This window comes from Carassius carassius, chromosome 28 (genome assembly GCF_963082965.1).
Source record: "Carassius carassius chromosome 28, fCarCar2.1, whole genome shotgun sequence".
Taxonomy (NCBI): domain Eukaryota; kingdom Metazoa; phylum Chordata; class Actinopteri; order Cypriniformes; family Cyprinidae; genus Carassius; species Carassius carassius.
This window is the reverse complement of record NC_081782.1, coordinates 5,179,704-5,202,117: the sequence shown is the minus strand read 5'-3', so window position 1 is coordinate 5,202,117 and position 22,414 is coordinate 5,179,704. Positions and strand designations below refer to the sequence as shown.

The following is a 22,414-nucleotide window of genomic DNA, read 5'->3' as shown; positions in this document are numbered from 1 at the left end:
AAAACAAAACAAAACAAAAAAACCTTGAAATAGGATTTTCTCGTAAAATATACCTTTCCAATATAGCTTTCTTTTGGTTACAATTTAGAAAATAATAGTGTTGATCAAATCAATTATAAACATGTTCCAGAATGTTTGACACCCAAAAAGTGTGCAAAATACTGTACTTTTTTGTCTTTATTTTGCATACCCAAATAAGTTAACAGAATAAAGCAAATGAATAAAGAAAATGAATATAATTACATCAACAATTTAATTTAAAGTTCAAGAGGAACTCTGAGATGATTAATAAATGTTAATTGCTCTTATCTTGAAATAATTGAGTAAACTTCTGTAAATCTTAAATTTTGAATACACTTCAACTAACATTATAGCGTAATCTCAATTTAAATATTTTGGTAGTGGAAATTTAGACTATAGCTAGCTAAATGCTAACATGCTAAGTAAAACAAGATTTGATAGCATAGCAATAGCTTAATAAGTAAAGAAATAAAGAACATTTAACATTCAGTATACCATCTTATGCAAAACTTGTCACAAACAGAAGTTCTTCTAAATCTGGCATAAAAAAAAGAAGAAAAAAAAAAGATGTAGCATGTACTCTCCATGTTGAGTGCCATGGCAAAGCGTGCTGGGAAATAGAAATCCCCAGCCCAGTTTCAGTTAAATTCAAGTTCCTCTAAATGAAAAAGAAACAAGTTTATTAAATTCAAAACACTGACTTATAATGTGTCAGTTCTGTGCACTCTTTTGCACACATTTGACTAAATTGTTTAATTATTTTGAGCATTTACAGTGTATTTGTACTGTTTTATTATTTGAATCCTATCATTTATTCTTTTATTTCCCCTTGAAATAAATACCACTTAGTATGATATTTTGTTGTACTGTATAATGTAATGACATTTGTACTTTTTATTAAGTGTGATTTTTGTTCATATGTACATGTGATGAAACAAATACCCCATATAAAAATACATATATTCAGGTCCCGTCCCATTTAAAGTAGTACACACGATTTCTTGCGGGCTTTTGATTTGGGGTGGAGGAAAGCGAGGGCTGCTTCCGTAAACACTTCCTTCACCCCGTCCTGGCTGAGCGCTGAACACTCCATGTACTTACTGGCCTTGATTTGTCGGGCCAGCGCCGCCCCCTGCTGCTGGGACACCACCGACAGGTTCCTCTCCTTGAGCTTCTTCAGCACCTCTGGATCATCTCTCAGATCCTTTTGAGTCCCCACCAGCAGGATGGGCACATTAGGACAGTGTTCTGACACCTCGGGGTACCACTTTAGCTTGACGTTCTCGTAGGACGAGGGGCTGACGATGCAGAAGCAGATGATGAAGACGTTGGTCTGTGGGTAGGAGAGGGTCCGTAGACGGTCGTACTCCTCCTGTCCAGCGGTGTCCCACAGATTCAGACTGATGACTTTAGAGTCTACAGCCAGCTGTGCGCTGTAGTTGTCAAACACGGTGGGAACGTATTCTTTAGGAAAGGCATTGGTGGTGAAGGAAATCAGGAGGCAGGTTTTCCCAACCGCACCGTCTCCAACCACGACACACTTGATGTTCTGCATTGTTGTTCTGTCTTCAGCTTCCAATAACTGAAAGACACAAAAGGACCAAATGTTGTCTATGACTTGTATGCAGTACATGAGATATTTAGCCGAAACAAAATTCTACCAAAAATCTGAAAGGCCTATTTGATCCAAAATATACTAAGAACAGTAAAATTGTTAAATAATATTACAATTTAAATTTCTTCTTCTATTATTATTATTATTATTATTATTATTATTATTATTATTATTATATATTTTGAAATGTAATTTATTCCTGGGATGTAAGGCTGAATTTTCAGCATCATTACTCCAGTCTTCAGTGTCACATGATCCTTCAGAATTCATTCTAATATATATATATATATATATAATTATTATTATTATTATTATTATTATTATTATTATACATTTTTTGATAATAATAACTAATGTTCCTTGAACAGCAATTACGCATATTAGAATGGTTTCTGAAGGGTCATGTGACACTGAAGACTGGAGTAATGATGCTGAAAATTCTGCATTACATCCCAGGAATAAATTACAATTTCAAATATATTCAAATAGTAAACAGTTATTTTAAATTGTAATAATATTTCTGGTTTTACTATATTTATTTATTTATTTATTTATTTTCAAATGCATTCCTGGTGATCATAAGACTAATTTTTCAAAATCTTGTGTTTGAAACGACATGCAAAAAGCTGAATATATTAAACTTGAATCATTGATAAATAAATATTTATATATATATATATATATATATATATATATATATATATATATATATATAAACTGTCATTTCAACACTGGTTAAACAATATGAATGAATATATTCATGCTAGAAGACCATCATGGTTGTATAAGCCATGTTTATGTCAAATTATCACGTGCATTACAGCTAAAAATGACCATGCTTAACGCCCACAAAACATTAGTGTTGTCAGTGACCTTTATTTATATCTTTCTGAGAAGAACATTTGCACTGAACTAGCAGGGAAGTAATTCATCTCATATGGGTGACTGTTAAAGGGATAGTTCACCCAAAAATGACAATTCCGTTAACATTTACTCACCATCATGTCATTCCAAATGTGTATGAATTGTTTTCTTATGTTGAAAATAAAAGAAGATATTTTTAAGATTTCTGGTAATCAATTTATTTTCCTTCTATGGAAGTCAGTGGGAACCACCAACAGTTTGATTACCAGCAATCTTCAAAATATCTTCTTTTATATTCAACATAAGAAAGCAATTCATACAGTTTTGGAATGACGTAAAGGTGAGTAAATGATGACAGAATTTTCATTTTTGGGTGAACAATGCCTTTAACATCATTTGAAACTGCAATAATGTAATAATTTTGCATTATTTTTGAAAACATATGATGTGCATTCTCCTCAGCTTGAAAACAAATCTAATGAAGAGGCAGTCGACTCTTTACATGTTGACTTAAAGGGTTAGTTCACCCATTAATCAAAATTATGTCATTAATAACTCACCCTCATGTCATTCCAAACCAGTGAGACCTCCGTTTATCTTTGGAACACAGTTTAAGATATTTTAGATTTAGTCCGAGAGCTCTCAGTCCCTCCATTGAAACTGTGTGTACGGTATACTGTCCATGTCAGTACTCATGAACGAGTCAATGTTTTGTTCATTAACTGGCTCGGCTCGGTGTTCATCTTCAGTTCTCTCTTCACAGCAGTTCAGTCAGTGTACTGTTTGAGTACATGAATTACTCCGAGATATTGGTTTGTTTGAACTCAGAGGGAGTGTCAGCCACATTAAAAAAGTTAACAGCTTAAGTCATTTGTGGATTAATGCGTACTGGAGACGCGAACCGTTTAAAACGATTCAGTTCGATTTGGTGAACTGGTTCAAAAAGATCCGGTTACATCGAATGATTCGTTTACGAACCGAATATCACAAACTGCTTTGTTTTGAACTCTCTCACAACAGACACAGAAGAGAAGACAATGATGAATAAAGTCGTAGGTTTTGCTATTTTTGGACCAAAATGTATTTTCGATGCTTCAACAAATTCTAACTGACCCTCTGATGTCACATGGACTACTTTGATGATGTTTTTCTTACCTTTCTGGACATGGACAGTAGACCGTACACACAGCTTCAATGGAGGGACTGAGAGCTCTCGGACTAAATCTAAAATATCTTAAACTGTGTTCCGAAGATAAACGGAGGTCCACGGGTTTGGAACGACATGAGGGTGAGTTATTAATGACATAATTTTGATTATTGGGTGAACTAACCCTTTAACTGTTGAAGGCCTAGTACTGTATGTATGAACAAAATACTTGCATGCACTCTAGTTATGCACATCTGAGTTCGAAATGTGAAATCAGTAGATTATTTATAAATTTAGGGGTCTAACATGACTTTGCTGACAAAAAAACAGTTCCTTTTTCAAAGAAACTAGAACTTAAAACTGTACAGCTTTCTGTTTTAGGGGTCACGAACCACCCACAGTCCATTCACTTATCGAATGTTTCATATTGCGCTGAAAGTATTTGGTACAAATCTTAAGCTCCAATCCAAACGACTACAATCCATTTCCCAGGAATCAGAGTGCATGTTTAAGAATAATTAAAATTGGATTTTGACATTTAGCTGCATGTCAAATTTTTAAAGATAAGAGTACTTACTGACCAGGATTTATTTATTTATTTTTCTCAATACTACATATTTACACAAGCATATTCACTGAATATTACACTGACAGTCACTCCACAGACAGTCTCTTTCCTTATAAGTGTGCTGTCAGAATAAACTACAAAGTGAATCAGATCAAATCAGTGTATGTGTATCTCACATATTTCAGCTGATACTTTTCGCCTTTAAAACCTCTGATCTTGTTTTTTTTTCATTTATTTTCTAAAAAATACAATATTGTCTGTGTTGTATATCCAAATGCTACCAACACAATTGCACTATATATCAAGTAGAAAAGTACATTTTGTCTTTCTTTCTTTATTATATTTAATACATACAAAATGTAAAATAACATTACATATGAACTTGTATTGTTATTTGGTCAGATGCATAAACCACAATGGAGCTCCATTTGACTACAACAGAATAAAAAAAAGGATGCACTGTTCTAATGACATCATTGTATTCTTATCAGTTTACAAATTATCAAACCAGAGATGCAAATGAAATCTGGCCTACAATAAAATCTAATAGGACACAGAGTTTGGGACAGACAATCAAGTGCAAATAAGAGATAAACTCACCGGGCATGATACAAAAGAGTGTCCAGGAAATTGTCAACAGTGGTATGAATAAAACTGTCCCTAAATACAGTGACACAGGGGACTGAAGGAGGAAGTGAGCACAGCCTAGTGCGCTGAGAGGAAGTCAGTGACACAAAAAAGCAAAGTGCGGTGGAGAAGTTTAAAGATGATGTAGACCATAACTTAATGGGGTGCATGTCAAAAAGAAAGACATTTGCATATAGACACATTTGATATGTACATATCCTCTGTAGTGAATGGGTGCCGTCAGAATGAGAGTCAGAAAAGCTGATAAAAACATCACAATAATCCACAAGTACAGATCCAGTCCATCCGTTAACATCTCGTGGAGCAAAAAAGATGCATGTTTGTAAGAAACAAAGCCACCAGTAAGAATTTATTTATTTATTTTATTTTATTTTATTTTGTTCAGTTCCAACTGTTGGCTCCAGTCTTCTATCCATAATATTGCTTTCTCCAGTGAAAAAGTCATGTTGTATCAATCTGGAAATATGTGTGCATGTATCAAGACACAGTTTACAAGCAAAAACAGTTCTAAACAAATATGTTGGTGAATTTTGATGTGAGAGAACAAGAGTGGAAGTACTTTTTCAGAGGAGGAAATGTCACCATGGATTATGGACTGGTACTTTGGTCAGAAAAGCCTTAATGATGGATTTGTTCCCATGAAGAAACATGGACTTGCATGGCCAGAGGGTGAGTACTTTTTTAGCAGATTTAATTTTTGGGTGAATTATTCATTTAAACTCGCCATGTGTGATCTACAAGAGCGTGGGATGATGCTTCAAACTGAAAATGTGAAATGTTCACATCCATTAGTGACTTATTGCAGTGTCATCACGAGGCCACTAGGAGGTAGTGTTATCTTTTCACAGACACAAGCACGCTCTGCAGTCCCTACACATGGAAGGGTGAGTGGAAAAAGAAGTGTTAGGAAAACACCATCGTAGCAGATGTGGGTGTCCAATCAAACAGTGAATGCTCTTTAATTTATAAAATTTTTTATTTTATTTTTTTGCACAGGTCAAAGGGCCACTTCCTTGCGTCCTTCTATGCACTACTGAAAGTTGTATAATTATTGACTATTTGTTGCTGGCGATTAGGCAGAGTGTTTTATAGTGCAGTCAGATTCTGTGGTCTTTATCATATTTTCTGTACTGAATTTGTGGGATTTCTGCAGAAATCTGTGTAAAAATAAATGCCCTGTAAGCCCCCAATTAAGGAAGTAGGTTAGATATTAAGGTTAGTAAATGATTATCTATATTTTAGATTGCAGCTCAAACATCAGAGCACTAGCAACATCAAGGTTATGGTTTGATTCCCAGGTGCATGAACTGATAAAATGTATCAATTGGATGTAATGAATGTGGCTTTGGATAAAAGTGCCAGTTAAGTGCCTAAATGTAGAAAAATAATTTATGTTAATACAAAGCATACTAGTATAAGGGAATATAGCCACCCTGTAACCCAAGACTGGTCGCCCATTGAAGCTAAGCAGAGTTGAGCCTGGTCAGTACCTGGATGGGAGATCTCCTGGGAAAACTAGGTTGCTGCTGGAAGAGTTAGTGAAGCCCACAGGGGGTACTCAACCTGTGGTCTGTGTGGGTCCTAACACCCCGGTAAAGTGATGAGGACACTATACTGTAAGGTCCTGTGGTCTGTGTGGGTCCTAACACCCCAGTATAGTGATGAGGACACTATACTGTAAGGTCCTGTGGTCTGTGTGGGTCCTAACGCCCCAGTATAGTGATGAGGACACTATACTATAAGGTCCTGACTCTCTGTGGTCATTAAAAATCCCAGGATGTCCTTTGAAAAAGAGTAGGGGTGTAACCTCAGCATCTTGCCAAATTCACCCATTGGCCTCCTAATCATCCCTATACACTGATTGGCTTCATAACTCTCTACCAATAAGCTGGTGTGTGGTGGACGATCTGGCGCAATATTGCTGCCGTCGCATCATCCAGGTGGATGCTGCACATTGATGGTAGTTTAGGAAATCAACCCCTTTCATGTAAAGCACTTTGAGTACCCAGAAAAGTGCTATATAAATAAATAATAATATTTATTATTATTATGTAAATTACTATGTGCAATCAGCAGTCTTATAACAATTATTAAAATAAATGTAATATTATAAAATCAAATTATTTATTATCATTTAGTGCTGTCAAGAGATTAATCGCGATTAATCGCATTCGAAAGAAAAATTTTGGTTTACATATGTGTGTGTGCCGTGTATATTTATTATGTATATATAAATACAGACACATGTATATTTCAGAATTTTTTATATGTATAATAAATAGATTTATATATAATATAAATGATAGCCTATTAATATAAATATAAACATGTAAATCATTTCAAAATACAGTATATACTCAAAATATAATATGTGTGTATTTACATATACATAATAAATATACACAGTACACAGACATGTAAATTATGTAAATAAAAACTTATTTTGGATGGGATTAATCGCGATTAATCGTTTGACAGTACTGATAAATATGAAAAATATGTACACCCTCCACTGGTGGTAAACATAATGAACACAATAATCATATTATAAAAATGCTAGAATATATAATTAATTCAATATACAGAAAAAAAATAAGTTAATGTAAAGTCGACACCTTGAACTAAGCAGCATGTGCTTGTTATAACAGAGCCTTTCCAGGGAGTATGTGACTGCGCATGCGTCGCGCCGCAGACTGCGAGCCCGGCTTGAATCGAGGAGGAAGCGCAGCTTATTTGGCCTCAATTGCTTGTGTCCCTTAGTGAGGACGACTGAACCACCGTGCACCTGCCGTATTCTCTCATCGGGACGGAAACCTAACAGAACCGCGCGGTCGTGTGTTTTTGGAGTGTTTCAACACAAAGCCTCAATGGAGTCTGATGGGAGGAGAGAGCAGCTGAAGACTAACCTCAAACACTGAGACGGTCTCCACGAGGATCTGAGGTAACGCAGCTCATTTTAAACGGTTTAACGTTTAGTTTCTCTGTTTTACATCACGCATCGTTTTAGAGATGGATTTGGGTGTTTAGGAAGAGGGAAAGGTGAGAACCAGTGGCCTCGTGCGCTAGAAAGCCAGCTGCGCATTCAACCGCATGACTATAAAGATAATACAGTGTCGCGGATTATGAATCAGCTATTTATGACTGATTTTGTTAAGCAAATGTAGGTGAAACAACTATTACCAGTAAAAGTCTGCTCCTGGACCATATCTGGCTGTATAATAGGTAGGTTAATGTGTTAATTATTAAAAATATTATTTTGTAAAGTCCTTGCTATTCTTCATGCATTTCTGTAAAGCTAAGTTAAACCTTTCAGACTGTAAACTTTTTAAATGGTGATTATAGAAGTTAACCAAGGGCTGGACTTTATAGTTTCCACTTAAAAATTGTTAACTAACGTTAATTGACAGGTGAGACTTGATAGCATACATTACACGTCATCATGAGAGAAATAAAAAAGTTGCATTCGTTTTATGGAAATAAACATGTATAAAGCAATTTGTGACTTTTTTTGTTTTGTGTTTATTCTGTTTTTAATTTTTAATATTATTATTATTATTATTATTAAAATTTTTAACTTATTTTTTATTTGTGCTTTTTATATATTTTCATATATTTTACTGGGGGTCCAATTGACCACTAATAAAAGAGATTTTTTTTATTTATTTTTTTTACTATTATTTTTAACCTTAGAAATAATGCATTTAAACAAAAGTGTAAGTGGGGCCTACATTATTAATATATTAAAATATATTAGTATACTTTTAAAACAAGACTTGACATGCAGGGTTGGATTGTTGGTTTGCTGACATGATCTTTCTCGCTCGTATCCCAAACCAGCTGTCCCACTATGAAGCTCAAGAGATTGGTGACTTTCTGGATTGCATGTATATGCTTGTTGGAATGTCGAGCGGACAAATCCAATCCTGTAAGCCCAGACCCCTTACAATCGGACAACAGTGTCTCAGGTGAGTTTGAAATGATGGAATTATTATTTTACATTGGAGAACAAGTAGCTCTGTCATCATAGACTAGAGCAACAACAAGCAAAATGTACTTCTGTGCTTTGCAGTCCCCTGTCCCAGTGCTGTATCTTATTTAGGGCTGAGAATAGGAAGGGAATGCATTCTGTTAGCACTTTCCTCACTTGCGCTGCTCTGTGGCAGCATGTCAAATTAAGGTGACTAGAGCATTAAAGTGTGTACAATTGCTTCTGTAATGCGTTTTAGACCCATATAAAGGGTGGCTTGTCCTTAGTTCATCTGAGTTGACTTTTAAGAGATTTTTGGGATTTGTTGCTTCTTGCCCAGATGCCTGCTCTACAAAAAAAAACAGTTTTAGTTAAGAGTGAAGTGATGTAATAATGTGAAAATATATCTAGATTTTTTACACTCAGCCTTGAAAAAAAGAGAAAATGTGATCTACAACCGTTTTTATTTTATTTTTAATGTTTTGTGATTGTTTTTCATGAGTTACTTGTTTGTTCTGAACAGTTAAACTGAGCACTATTCAGAAAAATCCTTTATGTCCTGCGGAATCTTCAGTTTTCCTGCATCATTTGTATATTTGAACCATTTCCAGCAGTGACTTTATGATTTTGAGATCCATCTTTTCAGACTTAGGACAACTGAGGGACTCAAACACAAATATTAAAAAAGGTTCAAACATTCACTGATGCTCCAGAAGAAAATGCGATGCATTAAGAGCCATGGACTGAGCTTTTGAACAGGATGAAGATTTCCAAATTTTTCTTTTGTTGATATATATATATATTAGGGCTGTAGCTATCAAATATTTCAGTAATCGAGTATTCTACCAAAAATTCCATCGATTAATCGAGTAATCGGATAAAATGTGTTTTTGCTTAAAGTGCAATATTAATTATGCAAGAGAAAATCAGACTCCTGGGTCTCTGAACAACTAAGTTTCCTTTTTTTAGAAAAAAAAAAAAAAAGGTTTTTTAAATACATAGAATGCAATGCATACATCAAAAATAAACATTTAATTATTACCCATTGTTTCTCTGTCTGTACTTGTACTGTGAACAATGACAATAAAGTTGAAAGATGAATTAAGTGCCATTCAGTTGGAGTTTTAAATAAAGCATTTTCTGAGATGCACATTAAACATTAAACACACAAAACATTAATTTAATTTATCTTTTAATTATTGAAAATTAAGCAAACTTAACTTTTTGGTAAACAAAGGGGATTTATAATTTAAAATAAAACATGTAAGAAATTTTGTGTGATTAAACCTTTAAAAAAAATAATAATAATAATGCTTGATTTTTTTTTTTTTAGTAGTAGTAGGCTATGTACATTCTGCTGAACAATAGTAATACATCTCTGGCAAATACTTGTCCAAAACAGGACTTTTATTTTGACGGGTTAACGTACCTTTACAGTTTTGTGTATGTGATGTGAGGCTAGTTTTACTCAAATTAAACAGTCAAATGCTCAAGAAGTGACTGTCAGAGCAGTTCTGGAGATGTTCCTCATGTGTTCATGTCCTTATTTAGTGAGACAGCAGATGCAGAAATCACCGCCAGCGCCACGCGCGCTTTGTGTATGTGATAAAGGAAGACGCGCTTCTGCTCCATTCATTAACAGAGACACGCAGAACATGCAGGTTCATATTTAAATACACTGTTCCGGCTTAATATTTACAGATATTAGTCCATATCGTGATTTGATGTAAGTGCAATGACCTATTTTTTATTAATTCATTAAAAATTTGGCAAATTCCGTGCCATTCTGCGTTAAACTGTAAATTCCGTTTTTATGACTGGATTCCGCAGTTCCCTCCGCGTTTTCTCCATCGCGGAAATCAAAGGGCCCTAGTTGTGGTATACCAGCTCTATCTTGCAATGGACACGCACCACGACGTTCTCTTTACGTTTGCCGCACCCTCGAATCAAAACACTGCTGACTCCTTGCAGAATGCGATTTCGTACGCAGGGCTTGTCTCCTTCCGCTTTGTGGGTGACGTAAACGCGCTGTCACATTAAAACAATCCTTGCGAAAGAACCTGACGTGAATTTTAAAATAAATTAAAAGAGGCTTCTGTTTCATTCAGATAATGTAAGAAACCTGGAAGAGTGTTATTGGTTTGTAACCAGTATGTTTGTTTTTTTTTAGTTTCTAATCTTATTTGAAAACTTTAAGCAGACAATTTTCTTAATGCTGTTGCTGTTTACATAGCTAGCATTGTAACATGTGAACTGGGTGACGATGAAGTTATATTTGGCTGTCATTAATCATGTTCTGCTTCAATGATGTAAAAGTTGTCTTTTACAGTGGCCTTCTGATGGTCTTGGTTTTCCATGTTCTGTTATTGAATCAACCATCTGATTTTGATTGCAGTGTAATGACTCAAGAGCCCTTTGGGAAAACTGCCTGAAATCCAGAGTGTGTTACTTCTTATGCGTTTGTTGAACTGGCAGAGCCCAGTCATTAAATGATAATACACCACTTGGCTACTGGTTGAATGAGCTGTATTGTGTATCCACCATTTTTCACTCTAAAATTAGCACTGAATAGACCTTTAGAGAGTTCACCATAACTCTGCAAATCAAATCTACTATTTCAAATGGTAATATGTCGTGTTTAGCATTTTAAGTAGTTAGACATAGTTATTTTGCATCTTTAATGCATATTTCTGTATGTTCTGTAATTTTATCATATTGTAGTGCAAAATCATTGGTAGTTGTAGCTGGTATTCCACTTCATTCATCAAACTGGAAATGAAAGGTCAATTCGAGTTTATCCTGCAAATGTAGCAGATAACATGGGTATCTTGTGCATGCAGATAATTTGCATACTCTACACACACACTACATACTGCAAAGATAAAGTAGCATGCTGTTCTCAATCTAAACATAACCTTGTTCTGTCTCCGATTGAGGGAAGCCATAGGTGGTTGTTATTTTGCATCTGAAACAGGTTCATATAAATATTTTCTATGGGTAAGAAGTTTGCATAGCAAATGATCATGCTGTATACACGCTATATGCTATACACGCTATATGCAACTGGTGTGTGACATAATTTCTGAGCAGGTTGGGCTCATTGCATGACATTTCAGAAGCTGTGGCTTTAGAATCATCTATGGGTGTTTTACAATGCAAATATTTCCGTATTTAAGAATTTATTCTTTGCATCAGGCACAAGTGTGTTTGACAGCATTAAAATAACAAGCCAAGTCACTTATATAGACAGTATAAAGAGATGAGTATTAAGGCCCTATAATTAGACTAATATAATGGAGTTTTACTGGCTTTCCCAGCACATAGATTAACAGGCATGTGTGAAATGTGGCAACTTTGGCCTTTATCAAATTGAGTCAAGAGTTTTTTTGTTTTTTTTTTATATTCTAACCATAATATTGTTATGACAAAATAAGAAAATGGTTTCTGAATTAATGTTAATTTCAACATCCCTATGATGTCTGAAGCAGAAAAATGTTAGAAAAAAAGGATGCCTTTATTCAGTAAGAACTCATTAAATTGATCAAGTGACAGTAAAGACATTTATAATGTTACAAAGAATTTCTATTTCAAGTAAATGTATCAGTCATCAAAAGTCCCTGAAAAAATGACAGAGAAAATGTATCACAGTTTCCAAAAAAAATCTGCACAATTGCTATCAAAGTTGATAATATTACGAAATGCTTCTGGGTTATAAATATAATTTAATATAATAGCTTGAGGATTATACGGTTAACTAAAACTAAAGCCATACATTTTTTTGTTACTTTACAACATTTCTCATTTCCATTTAGTTTATAGTGATGTACTTAATTAAAACTAAAGTTTCAACAAAAATTGTGAAAAAACAAAAAAACAAAATTCTTAAACTTGTGGCGATTTGGAAGAAATCCATGCCAGCTTTTCACTTTTTCTAATGGGCAGAAATCAATGAGGAAATTTAATATAAAAGTGAGTCATAAACGGAAGAGGAGGGGGAAGTAAAAAACAAAACACACATATAGGTTGTATCGGAATGGGACGCACGCTCCCTGAATGTTGTTGCTGTTCTTTGCTGGAATCTGTGCATGCGCTGACTGGGTGCGATCACCGAAGTGTCGGAGGAATTGAGCTCTACTGCATGGTTCGGTCGCCTGCCTGGGGCAACACAGTCCAGTCTGGTTCGTTCGCCTGCCTCAGGTACTAGTGATGCTTTCCATCATTTGTTAACCTCACGTCAAGTCTCCAAACTCTGTCCCCTGCCCGGGATTAGCGGCCGCTACACAGACTTCACACAGCCACACACACATACACTTTCATTGCACACGCATACGCTTACACCCATATACACAAACACTCGTTTGGATTATTTATTTTTCTTTGTTTTTTTTTTTCTTCTCTCTTGTTTTTTTTTTTCTCCTTTGAAAATTGAACATGGAAAAAGAAACGAACCAAGACCCTCGTGAATCAAGGACTCTCTTGATTTTGTGATTGTTTATGAAATCTTGAATTGAACTTGAACAGCAATCGTATTACTTTGTTTACACTTATTTCTGTCATTTGTTATGTGAAGTAACGAAAACAAATACAAATGGTGTGAAATTTTAACTTAAGGTAGTTTTTTTTTTTTAAACCCTTTTTCTTAAAATGTTTTTTGTTGTTGTTGTGTAACAGTGGCTTGAGCTATTTACGGGGAAACTGAAATTAATTAATTATATATATTTTTTTCTTGACAAGTTTTGCTTGTCTGGCACCCGAACAATTTAACTTAGATTTACATTTATTAAATAAAATTTTATTTGGGGCAGCCACCGTTACAAACTTTTAACCAAACTTGAGACTGAAAGTATAAGATGAGAAAATTATTGAAAATACTGATTAAAAACTATCATTCTAAATGTATGATACTAAAATAACACTGCTAAAGACCAAATCAGCATACAGTATTAGAATGATTTCTAAAGGATGAAGACTAGAATAATAGCTGCTGAAAATTCTGTTTTGCTATCACAGGAATACATAACATTTTAAAAAATATACACACATAAAAGGGATTTCATGAATTATTGACCTCATCTTTCTCCCTGTGACCAAAAACTCTCTCAAGCTTCAACGGAGAGGATCTGTCCCCACCCCGCCTCCACAGGCCTTGAGCTTTGGAACTTCCTGTGTGTGTCAGGTCTGAGAACCACACCGATGGAGCTCAGCGTCTCCTGAGGCTGATGGTCAGGCTTCACACAGTAAACAACGCTCATGCCCCTGGTCGGCCTGGATTAGTTTCCAGTCCTGTTGGAGAAGATTATATCTCATGAGCTGCAGTTTGTGCGCTAGTCCACAGCCTCCCCAAACAGCCAGCCGGCCCCTCATCTCCTGAGTCCTGTCTGTTACATAACAGCAGATTGACAGAAAATAACTAGTGGTTTGTTGTCCCATTTCTTTCTTTTTTAAAGAGGAAATATTTAGATGAGAGTTAGTTTTTAACACTTCGTGACTAGCTGGACTGTTGTATATGTTATAAGGGGACTTTTGCATTAAATAACTGTATTCACTGAACCCTGATTAGATATAGAGAGTCGTGTTTCTTACAAAGACAGTGTTCATGGGTTTGAGCAGTGCTTTTGATCTTAGGCCTGTTCAGGTTATATAAAACACTTTATATGGGACATCAGCTGGTAACCTAAAGCTAGAAAAATACTCTAAATAGTATGCAAAAGCATTGCGAGTGTGTCATCCTATTCTTAATCTTTCTTCTCACTGTTCTCAGGGGGTCGGTTGAGTTTCCTAGCTGTTATTTTGGTAGTTAACTATAAGCGTGTCAAGCGTTGAGCCAACTAGCTGAGTTTTCGCCAAACTGTTTCTCGCCATGATTGACCGTTCTGATACATCTTGACTGAATGCCGTTTTTTTTTTTTTTTTTTTTTAAGAATAATGTATGTTTTGGATCTAGAAGTTACAATTATAATGCAAATATTTTATTGATCCAATCTGTTTGAAACATCACATTTGACACATTCACTTAAAAAATAAAAAAGTACAAAAAGATACCCTGCCCTTGAAATCCGATCACAGGACGTCAGAGGAGATGTCACTAGGCAGGAGAGTAGTGTTACTACTGTGTACAAGCAGCAATCTGTCTTTGCTGATCACTTGTGACTGCATCACCTGAGACAAGCAGTTGAACAACATATAGATATTGCTCAATTTCTTCTAGTTTGCTCCATTTGTCTTGAGTACATCCTGGTATTTAAAACGGTACATCTAATATAAAGGTTGTAGTTCATTCTACTCAGTAGGTGATTCATTTCAGAAACCAGATATGCTTCTCCTCATGTCTAGTTTTCAGCCCCTCAACCTGGTTCCCAATCATCTACCAAGCCTTCAGGGTGGCTTTGATAGGTTTCTGCCTTGGTTCTTGGAAAGCTTTAAAATACATCTCCTCTTAGGTTTCTAAATGCATGTCTTGTGTTATGAAAAGACAGATGCCAAGGTTTATTTTTGCAGCTCATTGGTCTCCTGGACCGGTTCCTTTGTGTTATAACTCTCTTGATATACACAAGCACAACCGGATATATCACAGTCTCTCTAGTACCACACGCTCTGATCTGATAAAGTTCCCACTTGGAAACATTCACACAAACTACTGCAGGTTCTCTCGGCACAAACCAGAGCTTTCCTGGCCCTCAGAACCTTGAGTGTGGTAACACAACAGCTGTACAGATTTGCATCCTAAATATAGTTATTTGCTAGTTTTAGTTAATACCACAGCTGGTTTATTTTTAGCCCCCCCTCATAGTTGAAGTTGGAAACCTCCATGGACACAGTGGGATTTGGAGTGGAACCGTTTAAAGGCACCTCTGAGTTCTGAAATTGGATGCGGTGCTATCATTTAAAAAATTTCATTAAAGTGCTTTGTGGCCCCCGACAGTTAAATTAACTATTGCTAAGGCAACAAGCCATATTGGGTTTTTCTCACCTTCATTTCCAAAGAGGTGCTCTTTTAATGTTTGATGTGTTCCTGTTGAATGCGCTAGTTCTCAATTAAAAAAACAATAAAGCTTCTAGTACTATAGGATGGTGTAATGGTTAAAGATCTTGGCTGGTTGGTTCACCAACTTTAATTAAAACTTTAATTTTAACTTCAATTTCCATAATTTGATGTATTAATCTGTGAAACAGGATAATAACCTAGACAAATTATCTGACAAGGCTTTATTTTATCCATAGAGAATTGTAAAAAGTGGATTTTTGATAACAGAACGGACCTAGACTGCCAATAAATTGCCATGGTTCATATGTATACTCTCAACTAGGGCTGCACGATAAATCGTATGTGATAGTTAATGTGCATCTTGTCAGTAAAGCCAGTCCTGTAATCAGCATTAAATCTCCATCACCTGCGTGCTTTCACATGGAGCAGCATTAACTACACAGAGCTGTTGTTCACTGACAAGCTGCGCAAAAACACTATCATATTTTGCGCATATTTTGCGCAGCTTGTCAGTGAACAACGGCTTCCGACACCTTAAATGAGAGGTAATCCAGGAATTTGACTTGTTTGCAGCCTGGCTTGTTTAAGTATCTCACTAACTGCATCTGTCTCTTTTCTTCAGAGTTTTGCCGCATTGACGAGCTGCTCTGCCAGGATGAGATCGCCATCCTCAGTTTTGAGGCCATCCGCAGCATTCACAAGCAAATGGACGACGATGCCAATGGCAATGTGGATGTTTCGGAAACCGATGGGGTCAGTGAATTGCTTTTAAAGCTGCCTCTACGTGGATAACTTTTGGATAATTAGGCAGTTGATTGACCTTTGCTCTTCTAACCTCACACTTGATGGTGGTTGATTAAGCAGCTGATTAACGTTCAAGTCAGCATGATGGTGTATTAATAATCTGCCGCAGGCTAGTAGGTACCCTGATGCTTGTTGCCGCTTGCAATATTAGATTTTTAATTTTACAAGCTGTCTGTTCATTTACACTGTGGGTTACAGCAGTGACTGCCATGGTTTTGGAAGTATTTTTCAAATTAATTTTCTCCATAAATTCATGAACCAATACAGCTACTTCCAAAATTGTTAAAATTACAAGCTTTGATTTAAAGCATAAGAAGATGTATAAAGATGTATAACTTAAAATTGTGTAAGCATATGAAAAAAGGTGCAAGACTGCACTTCATTTTACTAATGAATGAACTTTGTGTTGTTTTTTACTCTTATACTCTTTTTACTCATTTAATTATATACTACTATATACAGTATTTACATAATGGCATTTTATTTATATTCATATGAAATATGAATGACAATATAATAAATACTGAAAAGAAATATTGTTCATAGGTTAATCATATTATTGGTGTTATTTGTTCTTCAGTGATTATTGGATAATGGGAATTTACTGGGAGTTTGGCATATTTTATGTATGGGGAAAATGAATAGGATTTTTCTCTTCCACAACTAACAGTCACAGCTTTATTAGCAGTTCAAGATTATAGTGCGCAAGTCGACTGCATCCTTTTAACCTTCTCTATTTCATCCTGTCTAATGCCCTTTCCAGTGATCTGGGTTTGTTAAAGCATTAGTACACCATGAATTGTATCAGCCTGTGTGACGTAGTGCAGCAGTGTGTGTCATGGTTGGTGTTATTTAGTTCTTTGGGCTACAAGATGCAGGAAACCAGAAGCCATCCCACTGTGCTATTTTGAGTCCGGTGGTCTCACACAAAGAGTGCTCATCTAGGATCAGCTTGAGCTGTCATTAATAGTACTCACTATTACATGATAAAAGAAAAATTACTAGTCAAAATCTACACTTGTGTATGTCATTTATCATGCGTTTTTGTCATCGTATAGACCTTTGCCCTACTGGTGATGAGGTAATGCATATGTCAGCATTTTAGCAGACAAAGATAGGATATGACATGCAGACTAGTCTTGTGAAATCAAATATTTCATGCTTGTTTTCATAGCATTTATCCTGTGTCACTGAGATCCAGGAACACATTTGAGGCAATGGTTTCATTACTAGTCACGAGTAAGGATGATTCAAGATGGTTATGATACTAGTCATCCAACAACAATCTTTTGAATTAGTTTATAAAGATGCAGTGGTTGTTGGTTGATGTTTTTAGTGGAATATCCAGTTTACTTTTTTAGCCTTAACTTGAATGTATTGTTTTTTTAGATCTACATATTTATAATATTACATTTATAATATTATTTGAACTCTGTCATAATCATTCTTTATTATTGTGCATGTTTTTTTTTGACCATTCAAATAATGTTCAAATATACATATCAAATATGATGCATCAGGCCTTTGATGAACATTTAGTTTTTCATGTCTCAATCATTTATTTTGCCCCACAAAATGAAAACTACAGAACTTTGATCATAAATCTCATCTTACTAAAACATACTGATATCTGTATGCAATTTATGTACATAAGAGTTACATAAGTAATCATAATGTTTTTTTTTTGGTCATATAATGTCTGAATTTTTGTATCAAATTACATATTTTTTCTCAGTTTGGGCCTCTGACTGACTCTGAAATGTTTTTTGTTTGAGTGTGAACCCAATATTATACTAAATTTGTATATTTTATACGGTACAATAAGATATTCCTAAATAAATAATCTGACTTGTTTCATATGGATTAAGTTCAAATTAGAACTATATAATGTTTTTCACTGAACCTGCATTGTTTCATTATACTGTAATCTGTTTTTCTCTTTCACCCACATTGAGTTAGCCTAGCAGCTACCAGTGTGAATTATTAGCCCACTAGCTAACACTGCACAACACTAGCCCACTCAAAACCGCAATGAAAGACTCAAGTGCCGACAGGCTCGGCTTGTTCATTCTTTCAGCAATCTGTTCGCTAGCAGTAAACTCACTCATTTGCCTTTTGTACCATCTCTCTTTTTTGAATAATATCCAAAATCTCTGATGCTGCTTTGGAACTGGTGGCTGTTTGCCCGAGGAAAGCCGGGCTTCGTGTTTGTTGGGTGTCGTTTTGGAAGCATACGCAGGGCCTGCCCCTTCCTGGCATCCTTTCAGGCGAGCGATATGCTGTGTAGGCGTGCTGTCCTGCTGCACCAAGCCTTCTCGAAGCAGCATCAAGGCAAATCCCACAGAATGGATACCAGCATCCTGGTATTCTTCTGAGAGTCACTTTTCCAAGATCTTCAAATGATGATTTGATGGCATAGAGCGGAGTGTACAGTCGCCAGAATGAACCGTTAGAAATGGTTGCGCTACGTTCAGTATCTGTTTCCACACAGCAGGCTTGCTCATCTTGCCCGACACTTGTCTTTGAGTGGGCATGTTGAAGAATGTCTTGGCCTGTGTTTGAAAGCCATGACTCATTTTTATTTATTTATTTATTCATTTATTTTTTATATAGCTTGGGGACATCATTTCAAGTGAAATTGAATTGGATTTTAATTATTGACGCTATGGGGGAAAAGCCAAGCATCTGTACGTGTTGCAATATGTCAGTCGTAAGGCATTTTGAATGCTGTTAAAACCACACATTTGATTTCAGGAAAACAGGTGTGGTTGGTCTCTAAATATTTAGATGTTTATGACAAATCTCCCACAGCGGTTGCTGTTTAACCACAGTTTGAAGGTCTTTAGAGTCTTAAATATCCCATGAACTGCACTCTAACCTTCTGTTGCGTTATGTTTTGTAAAATTTTTTGCCATCTACTGTGTCTGAGCAAACAGAGCCTTTGCTCTCTATATGTTCAGAACACTCAATGGGTTAATAGACCCAGAATGTCTTCAAAGATCAGGTTGTCTACATGTAAGATGGGTTGGCTGTTGAGTGTTCTCTGGAGTAAAGAGTTTGTCATTGAATTATGTTCTGGTCATTTGCTCACAATGGTCAAACAAATTGTCATTTTCTATCCAGTTAGTTTTCAGTTTTTGGCAGGACTATCCGGCTTGGAAACCAAGTGACTAACAAAATGTAGTTATGCTTCTCATAGCTGGGTTAAGATATAGACTAAGTCCTTACATAGCTGTAAAGGCCATTAGAAATATTTGTTCATTGTTATTTGTTTTATTTAAATATAATATAATAATATATATTATATTGATCTATATTTATACTATTGTTGGTATTTTTATATTTTTATCCTTTTATTTTTTTCCTTTTTTTAATTTAATTTTATTATTTGTTTTATTCTGATAATATTGTTTTATAGAAAATGGTTTTCTTTGTGATATGTTTTTGTTATTTTATGTTCTTTTTTTATAACATTGTATATATCTTATATTTTTTGTTTAATTTAAGGTATTTTAATTTTATGTTTGGACTTTCCATTTTAAATTTTGTTATTTTTATAATGTTTTACTTTAAATATTGACATTAAAATATAGCATGTTTACAATTGTACCATTTTAGTAGTTTTAATGGCTGCATTAAGTGTCTGCTTGTTTCAGCTTGTGCTGGTGTACACAAACTCTTCTACACATCTCCAACTCAAGGTCTTTGTAAAGGAAATATAAAAATAAATAAATCTCTACTATCAAGCTCTTTATACAGGAAATGTAAAGAATACAAGTCTGCTAGTGGAGAATATGGTACTGGCATCCTTGAGTTGTTAATTGGAATAGATTTCATTTTGTTCCCTGTTATCCTACAGTTTTTAAGAGAGGACCTCAACTACCATGACCCCAAAGCCAAGCACAACAGTTTCCACGGTGACGACCAGCTCATAAGCGTGGAGGACCTGTGGAATGCCTGGAAGAGTTCGGAAGGTGAGTGCGACCTAGTGTTGGGCGATATGGTCATTTTTCACATCGTCAAATCGTCAGCCCGTGAGATCGACGATACACGATATTATCGTGCATGTGTGGAGCAAGAGAGACTCTTTGTTCTTGCCATATCATAACTATTTGGTGTTTAAAACTGTGCAGGTGCGTGTGAGAGAGCCTATGGAATCACCAATAATTGAAAAAATATACTTTAAAACATACTAACTGATTTAACTACAGCTAGTTCACGGATATCGCGCGTCCTGTGACAAATCTGCCACATCTGTGCACAGAAGTTATCCATCTAAATGTTCTGCAAAATCAGTCAACGGTGAAAATCATGACGAGACAGACGCACCGCATCAGAAACAAGAATGAGATGCAGTCTAACATAACTGTGGCATTGAACTCCGTTAGTGAGGGCTCATTTTATATAATATTGCATATATATAGGCCGTTCAGATTACTTGTTAAAGTGCAATGAAATACCTTCTATCTGCAGACGATGTACGTCTGTTTGTGGATGAAGACTTTGTAACAGCCAAACCAATGTATTTTGCATGAATCACATTAAAGTGCTGTGTGCAGGAAAATAATAAGGCGGCAGAGCAAACTTATCATCCATAGTGGTTCTCACATAGTCCTTCTACGTCATCACCACATAGTGAGTGTTATAAGTTAAGTGATCAGTCTTTAAGAGAAGGACTACGTGAGAACCACTATGGATGATAAATTCGCTCTGCCGCCTTATTATTTTGTCTTTATTTGTAACGCCAAGAAAGAGTTAATCTCTCATGTTTGAGAAGAGCATGTTGCCGTTTCATAATGAGCGATTAGCGCAAAAAGCAAAAAAAATCTCACATGCAGTGGGGAATTTATTATCTATATATATAAAACAGTAAAATATTACATCATAATTGTTCTATTTGTATTCTTTAGTAGTAGTAATATGTCTATACCTTAATGTACCATGGTACAATCATAACGCCAGTGCGTGGTTCTTTTTGTAGGGCATGTGTTAAGTGTTAACATAAATGGGCCTCTTAGCAGGAGTGTGAACACTTAGGGAGTCACTTTTCAATGGTTTTCAACACCTCCTCCAAATCTAGATAAACTCCAGATCTGCTTCAAAACACTCAACACTGCTCATTAATGTACAGTTGTGAATGAGGCCTCTGTAAAACTAATGCTAAAAGAACTTGGTTTCCACACAAATATTAAGCAGCACATCTGTTTGCAACATTGATAATAAGAAATCAGCATATTAGAATAATTTCTGAAGGATCGTGTGACACTAAAGACTGAAGTAATGATGCTGTAAATTCAGCTTTACCATCACAGAAATAAATGACATTGTAAAATATATTAACTGTTATTTTAAATTGTAGTAACGTCTCAAAATACTTCTGTTTTTCCTGTATTTTTGATTTAAATAAATGCAGTCGAGAGACTTCTTTCAAAAACATTTAAAATCTAACCAACCCTAAACTTTTGAACGGTAATGCAGGTTGTATTTTAATTTGTTAAACCTGTTAGTTATATTTAAGAGTTGCACTTAGTGCTTATATGTTGCTAATGAACCGTTTGCCACATCCCTATGAATGAATGAAAAGTCACACTTGTTATTTGCACTTCCTTCATCTGGAAATAAAATGTCAAGTCAAGCAAATTGTATTATGGGATTGCATGATGCGTCATGCATATGTTCTCCATTTGTGCACATTGAAATATTGTGTTTTTTGATTCTCACCATAAAACCTCCATAATAACTGTCTATGGTCCAGGTGTTCTCTCTGTGTTTCCCCTGGTCCTCGTTTTCTCTCT

At 35.4% G+C, this 22,414-nt stretch overlaps 2 protein-coding genes across 5 annotated transcripts in view; one reads left to right on the top strand and one right to left on the bottom strand.

Annotated features, from left to right (window-relative positions):
* Positions 1-226: 226 nt before the first annotated feature.
* LOC132107760 (rho-related GTP-binding protein RhoG-like) lies at positions 227-4,952 on the bottom strand. The gene is made up of 2 exons (XM_059513955.1): positions 4,816-4,952; positions 227-1,603 (listed from the first exon to the last, which is right to left on the bottom strand). Exon 2 carries the CDS (start codon positions 1,574-1,576, stop codon positions 1,001-1,003), a length of 576 nt encoding a protein of 191 aa, XP_059369938.1. The 5' UTR covers positions 1,577-1,603; positions 4,816-4,952; the 3' UTR covers positions 227-1,000.
* A 2,571-nt stretch (positions 4,953-7,523) lies between these two features.
* stim1a (stromal interaction molecule 1a) overlaps positions 7,524-22,414 on the top strand; it is a 45,452-nt gene continuing 30,561 nt past the window's right edge. For 2 of the 4 annotated variants that reach the window (XM_059513952.1, XM_059513951.1), the window contains exons 1-4: positions 7,524-7,804; positions 8,701-8,828; positions 16,438-16,568; positions 20,479-20,593. In XM_059513952.1, the coding sequence (XP_059369935.1) occupies positions 8,711-8,828; positions 16,438-16,568; positions 20,479-20,593 (364 nt within the window). In that variant the 5' untranslated portion in view covers positions 7,524-7,804; positions 8,701-8,710. The remainder of the gene's footprint in view (positions 7,805-8,700; positions 8,829-16,437; positions 16,569-20,478; positions 20,594-22,414) is intronic. The other 2 variants (XM_059513953.1, XM_059513954.1) reach the window with 2 other exon arrangements.